Raw genomic sequence first — 6710 nt, forward strand, 5'->3', positions numbered from 1 at the left:
GTCATGCACAACACACACAACTATTAGATCCTTAAGATCAAACCCGTGTCATTCTTTTGGTCCACTGCAGTGCAGTAGTCAAAAAAAAAAGAATAAGTGAAGTGTCCACAAATGGCCAGGATAGAGCCCAGAGTGTTAATGTTTAAAATGTATAAAAATATTATTGATTACAATTCTTTACTGTTAATATCAACAATAAGCTTTTTATTTTGAAATTACAAGTTTAAAAAAAATGCTGTTACATTTACATTTAATGCTGTTTCACTGTAATCCTTTATTATAAGTATGGACACAGAATCAAGTGAACAACATTTTGAAATAAGTTTAATTTGAATTTTGTACTACGCAAAAACAACAACAACAACAACAACATATTAAACAAACAAACAAACAAACAAACACAGCCAGTGCCTTCATTTGTCCATCACATGTCAAACATAGCACTGACCCTTAGCCCCTGCTCATCAGCACATGCTTTCAAAAAGAGCTCCATGTCCTCTGCAAACTGAAAAACAAAGAGGAACAAGTCCCTTGCTCCAGTGTCTTCTTCCTCTGACATGTCTCTTAAGACCCTCTGCTGGTCCCCTTGATTTAAGGACAGATATTTGGGCATTGTTATGTGTCCACGGAAAAGTGCCTTATTTTGGACAACCCACTGCACAGCAGGACGCAGATCTTCAATAACTGCTGGCTCCTGTGTCAGGCAAACGGGGATAAAAACATAGTTATTTCTCTGTTGCAGAACAGTTTTTTAACAGTTATTCAAATGTCACTAACCATGTAATTACACTACTGGTTAAAGTGAATACTGACCTGACCGACTTCCTGGAACTTGCGCTTTTTCAGTCTGAAAATGGGCACGTGTTGTCCTTCAAGCACAGCTTTGGCTTCCTCTCTCCAGTGTGCAAATAGCTTGCCAGAGCTTAACAGAAAATGTTGATATTGTTAAGGTGTGTAAACTTTGACACAACATAGAACAGAAGTCAAAACATAAATACCTCCTGAGATCAAAGTTCTCCATCAACAGCAAGCACCACCATTTACGCAAGTAGGGCATGTCTGACTGTAAAATATTAATATGAAACATGTTTAACAACTTTCAAAAGATTCAAGACTCCATTGCTGTGAAAGTAAATAGAATACTTACTATAGTATAGTCAAATGAAGCATCCAGTGCCACGTACAGAGCAGACTATTTGGAAGAAAAAATAAAAATGTCATTTTTTTTAGAAGCTTAAATTAGAATCTCAAGAAGAGAAGAGAAAAATTACCATCAGCATGAAGATCCCACAGTCAACTCCATAGTGTTGGCTTGGAAAACCCTGTATTACATTGAAAATAAAGGCTCGTTAATAAAATCCCTTAAAAGAAGACTAGTGTAATTCATATTATTCACCATACACTTAAACTAGCACATACCTTCAAGTCACAGCTCTTTTTTTCTGACCACTGCCCGGGAATGATCTTCACTGCAAGATTCCTTTTTTTTTTTTAAAAACAGTTACATTCACAAGTTAACAGATGTCATCAAGACGGGTGTGAAATGTTTATTGCTAATAGCACCAACTGTAACTACAGGCCTTAGGAACACGACCTCAACAAAACAGCATAACAAAATGAAAAAGTACAGTCACATGCTCACATTTGGTCAAAATAAAGCATTTACAGCTTTAAGTTAATGTTGGCATATTTTATAAACTAATTTTTAATGGTGTTTTATGTTAAAATAGAACACTGGAAGACCCTATTTATGTCTGAAACTCATCTAAAGACAGTATCACTGACTTGATCATAATTTGAAGATGAGAATAAAATGTTGAAGCATCATGCTGATATATCCATCCATCCATCCATTCGCTTCCGCTTATCCTTTTCAGGGTCGTGGGGGGCGCTGGAGCCTATCCCAGCTGTCATAGGGCGACAGACTGGACAGGTCGTCAGTCTGTCGCAGGGCTAACACACAGGGACAGACAACCATTCGCACTCACATTCATTCACACAATTACACCTAGTGGCAATTTGGATTATCCAATTAACCTATCCCCACAAGCTGCATGTCTTTGGACGGTGGGAGGAAGCCGGAGTACCCGGAGGGAACCCACGCAAACACGGGGAGAACATGCAAACTCCACACAGAAACTTGCTGATATAGTTTATAGAAAAAGCATGTGAGTGTACTGTATGTGTGAACACTCAAGATCAGCAGAACATGATCTGGGATGCACTTAACCTGGAACACTGAACAGGTTCCTGAAAACTCCGGAACAAACCAAAAATGCTTATAAAAATGTGACCTCAAAAGTGAAACATATTGTTGGCCACCAAATCCTGCCTTGGTGTATAATGGGTCAAGAAAGAGGATTTCTCTTTTAGGTGGCTTCAGTACCTAAAAGACAGTTAGCCATGACTTCAAACCTGAAAACAATGTCATTGCAAGCGATCACAATCAAAGACTTTTGAAACTGCGTCATAAAAGCTTGAATACATCTCAGACACATAGCAAAATTCTAACAGTTTGTACGTGTCAAAAAACAAGACTTACACACAACTGGAAATGACCGGGTGTCCAGAGAGGGAGAACTATGATGTCCATCCTCTGAGCATCAGTCTGAAACAGAATTGTATTTTTAAGTATCCTGTATATGAACTCGCACCAAAGTTATAAAAAAAAATCATTTTGATTACTTGCTTGTTTCTTTAAAGGACGGTACACTTACAGGAAAGGACTGCAATGGATCACAGCCATAGGGTGCAAGCCAAGTCCGGGTGACATACAGATTTTCTATGTAAATGCTTATCCCCTAGAATGTAAACAAAAACATTTAAAACAACAACTCTTTAAATTAAAGTTTGACAATCATCATATACAACATACAGTACCTTTGACTGGACAATTTTAGTGATAAGCTCAAAACAGCCATTTCCAATCTGAAACAGAAAAAATCATGATAACAATGAATGTACACTTTATTTTTTCATATTCGTAGAAAAAAAATACTTACAGTCGATTCCATTTCTTTGTTTAAACCCAGTGTCCAAAAATCTGACCGCGTGAGGCATCCAGAAGACGTTTCAACAATCAGCTCATCTTTGGGTCTGCTGATGTCCAGAACATAGTTGAGCTAAAAAAAACAGAGAGGTGTGATAGACTGTGGATAACCAAATCAGATAAGCACTAAAAGTTGCACTTTGCGACATCTGAAAACTTTAACATACAAGCTGTTGTTGGCCAGGGTGCGGTACAAAACACCATGATGAACGGCTGGCCAAAATGTTCTCAGGCTTTGTCAGAGCTTCGCACGGTGGTCCACACAGGTCGGGAAAAGTTGCATCTGTTGACCTTCGATTGGCTTTCTTGTTGTCAACTCTTTCCTGAGGTTCTATAGGGATTTTAACAGGTTTCAGACAAAACACTACATAGAATGCATATTAAATGCAAGAAAAATAAGCACTATCTATAGAAGGAAATTCATTTGAAACAGCATGTAACAAATTCTTTTATGAGCCATCAACTACAACAAGATAATGAATGCAAGATTATTATTTCACCTATATATGAGAATCACTATTCAAAATAAGAAATTTTACCAGTGTCACCAGACGCTGAAGGTGCTGGGTTCAACACCGTTTCTGTGATTTCTCTGGGTTTATTGCACACCAGTGGGGCTAGGTACACAAAGAAAAGAATATACACACAGATAGGAACAAACATAACATGTAAACAATGGTAGCGTTCTGGTCATGACACAATGCATGTACTTACCTACGACAGCTTGACCCAGTGCCGACAATGAGATATTGATCTTTCCGAGTCGACCATGTCTTAGCTGCCTCTCCAGAAGTTTCTTGTTGGTGACAGTGTTATAATGATGATTTATATTTCTCATCAGAAACACATGTGTGGATGGACTCATATTACTTAAAAAGTAATTGCTTTTCCTCATGTTTGCAAATAACTGTTCAACAACTTGACTGTTCAGCCAGCCTTTCAGCTCCGGGACAAGTTGAATTCTGCGTAATATGTCCTTGGGATCTTTTGTATTTCCCTCATGAAATCTGTCATACAGGACATAATGGTCAGATGATCCAGTGACAGGATGAGGATTTTCATTTACACTATCCATCCTTTCATGTAGCCATGGAAGATTCACTTTCAGGCTTCCATCCTGTGCAGCCTTGACATTTTCCTCAGTGGGCTCAGCAAGTCGACCTTCATGTGGATGAAATGGCAGTTTATGAGGAACCCGCAAATTGGTGTGTGCTGCCAAACCCCTCGCAAAATCGTAAACACAGACGTTTGGCATGTGCTTCCAGGACAGGAGAAGGTCAGCAAAATCCCGGGGACTTTCAGCACGAAGATTAAATTTAACACTGTATACAATGCCATGTGGACATAGTATTACAGACCATCCTCCTGCAAGCAAAGATTTAAAAAGTTGTTTGTAATTGTAATTACATTTTTTAATGCTACTTCTAATAATCGCTAAGTGATGCTTACCAGAGGCACCCCATATGCTTTGAAAGACCTTATCATATGTCTGCCTGCTCTTCATCTTCTCCCTCAGTCTGGTGATGAGATCAAAGCGGGAGCCTTTGGAGTCCATGTTGCATGCTTTACACAATTTTCTTACCACTCCAACCTGACAGCAATTAGGGAAAACTGTAAATGGAACAACCCCAGAACTTTATGTCACATATTCTGAAAACTTCAAAGCAATGTTACCTTTTGTTTGGCAAGTTCATCCAACAGACGGTCTTCTGTGACACTGCTAAGCTTTGCTTCATGTGAAGAGCTTGTTCCTACTTTTTTAAACTCTGTGTTAAGCACAATGTCACTTGTTCGAGTTTCACTCCCGATCCATGGTGCCCAGTGCGTGTAACTTGGTGGAACGGAAAATGGATTCTTCACACCGCCTACAGAAAATGGCATGTTTTTAATTACAATCTAAATTACTTTAAAACACTGAATGACTTTCAAAAAGTTTTTGCCATCACTCACTTGGAAAAAACCCACGGCTTATCATTTCCAGGTGAATAGAGTTCCAAAAACCTTCAATGTCATGTTCACCGTTGAAGTCTTCCGGGGCTTTGAGGTCACTCACTATAATAAATTGACTCATAAAAATATGCACATAATGTACACAATGAACTATATACACAAATGTACATTAAACTTACCTGCTAACTTGAACACCCCTTTTCTGTGTAAGTCCATAACTACCACAGGGGGGTGAAACCCACAGTTTATGCAGGAGTACATGTATTCTGCGTCAGTCAAAGCCTCAAAATGGCAATAAGCATTAAAAATGGTATCCCGAGAAGGAAACTTCACTCTTCTTAAGCCCTCCAATGAGTCAATGACCCTTGAAGCAGATACATGGTTCTGTAATATGACAATAGGGTGAAGAAGACTATGATTACACAGATATTTAAATTTGGGCACCAAAATATCATAATGACACAAACACATTTTTAAAGCAATCTTCAGATGAGTATATTTTATTTTTGTGATCCTCACCTGCAGATTTTCTCTCAAAAAAAGGCAAAGTTCAAGAGACAAAACAACATGGTTGTCAAAGTTGTGAAGCCCATCTGTCCACTCCTGGTACCTGTAGACCATGTGGCACCGAGGACACGATCTATGGTGTGTTGAAACATCTGTTAAAGACAAATCACATTAATGTCAAAACATTAGTATAGGAACAATTATAACTAATTATTTCACACTGATGTTTAATCTTATTCATTAAAACTTACTCTCAATCACTCCCATCATGCTGACAATCCTCGCTTTATTGGTAACTAGAACAGCCTCATCAAGTTTTGGGTGCTCTGGGCACACCTGGCACAACGTTTCACATGGAAAGAGCTGTTTCTGATGATCCATTTTCTGTGAGATGACATTTTCTGGAAGAGATCCAGGTATTTTTTTCTCTTTAAAAATATAGCGTATACTCCTTTCGACGGCAGCATTGTCCTCAAAGGAAGAACTCTCCTGAGTCATCTGTGATGGGGTGCCTGATGATAGTGGTACAGTTGATTTGAAGATGTCTCTCTGTGTCTGGAAGAGATGCCATTTAGCTATGTTTTTATGAGGACATGATATTCGAGGCTTTGCACAAGCACAATGCCAGGTGTTCCTCAGAGCATTGTAAGTCACAAATATTCTGCCAAGACGGCAGAAACATGTGTATTTCCGGCTCAAATACAGACAAACAGATCTGTGTTGAGGATCCACCAAAATCCACCCTCACACAAAGTGGAGCATGTGCCATCTGGGCAGCTTTCTGTCTCTTTATGCATGTAGCAGCTTTGGCCTCTCCAAAAAATTTAAGGTCCACCATTTCCATCACGATGTGCTCTTGAAGAAAAACCTCCTTTACAGTTTCTCGGCAGTAATCTAGTGAGCGAAGGTGCTCACATAAACTGAAGCCTAGTCCGCTCCGCTGGGCCAGCAACTGGTATTGCTGACATTCCTCCAGCTCACATCTGATATTGTGAGACATACCCCATGTTTTCCTCTGAACGTGAACTGGCACAGAAAACCCATGGCCAGTTCTCTGCACAGCAAATAACCCTGTAGTTTCATCTACACAAACACACTGCAGATGACTGGCCAGGCAAACATCTATTGATTGGTTGGAGTGCTTCCTCATCATGTGAGCCTTGTAGTTTTTGGTACGAAGAGCAAGGCCACAGTGAGGGCATGT

The 6710-nt window shown here is 39.4% G+C and overlaps 2 protein-coding genes across 2 annotated transcripts; both read right to left on the reverse strand.

Moving 5' to 3' along the window:
- Window positions 1-311: 311 nt before the first annotated feature.
- Window positions 312-1912, reverse strand: LOC120716307. Its single transcript, XM_040003787.1, has 7 exons — window positions 1786-1912; window positions 1420-1480; window positions 1272-1322; window positions 1148-1192; window positions 999-1063; window positions 814-922; window positions 312-694 (listed from the first exon to the last, which is right to left on the reverse strand). The coding sequence occupies exons 1-7, from the start codon at window positions 1848-1850 to the stop codon at window positions 425-427; spliced, it is 666 nt and encodes a 221-aa protein (XP_039859721.1). The 5' UTR covers window positions 1851-1912; the 3' UTR covers window positions 312-424.
- Window positions 1913-4654: 2742 nt separating this feature from the next.
- On the reverse strand, window positions 4655-6182 carry LOC120716306. Its single transcript, XM_040003785.1, has 4 exons — window positions 5758-6182; window positions 5179-5658; window positions 5000-5101; window positions 4655-4914 (listed from the first exon to the last, which is right to left on the reverse strand). The coding sequence occupies exons 1-4, from the start codon at window positions 6002-6004 to the stop codon at window positions 4709-4711; spliced, it is 1035 nt and encodes a 344-aa protein (XP_039859719.1). The 5' UTR covers window positions 6005-6182; the 3' UTR covers window positions 4655-4708.
- Window positions 6183-6710: the final 528 nt, after the last annotated feature.

Source organism: Simochromis diagramma, unplaced genomic scaffold, assembly GCF_900408965.1.
Source record: "Simochromis diagramma unplaced genomic scaffold, fSimDia1.1 OVJJ01000466.1, whole genome shotgun sequence".
Lineage (NCBI taxonomy): Eukaryota > Metazoa > Chordata > Actinopteri > Cichliformes > Cichlidae > Simochromis > Simochromis diagramma.

Coding starts and splice junctions, on each gene's coding strand:
- LOC120716306 (XM_040003785.1), bottom strand. CDS start 6,004: ATGACTCAGGAGAGTTCTTCCTTTGAGGACAATGCTGCCGTCGAAAGG. Junction 5,102..5,178: donor AGGGGTGTTCAAGTTAGCAG/GTAAGTTTAATG, acceptor AATTTATTATAG/TGAGTGACCTCAAAGCCCCG. Junction 4,915..4,999: donor AAGCCGTGGGTTTTTTCCAA/GTGAGTGATGGC, acceptor CATTTTCTGTAG/GCGGTGTGAAGAATCCATTT.
- LOC120716307 (XM_040003787.1), bottom strand. CDS start 1,850: ATGGATGGATGGATATATCAGCATGATGCTTCAACATTTTATTCTCAT. Junction 1,193..1,271: donor GTGGGATCTTCATGCTGATG/GTAATTTTTCTC, acceptor TCTTCCAAATAG/TCTGCTCTGTACGTGGCACT. Junction 1,064..1,147: donor CTTCATTTGACTATACTATA/GTAAGTATTCTA, acceptor AATATTTTACAG/TCAGACATGCCCTACTTGCG.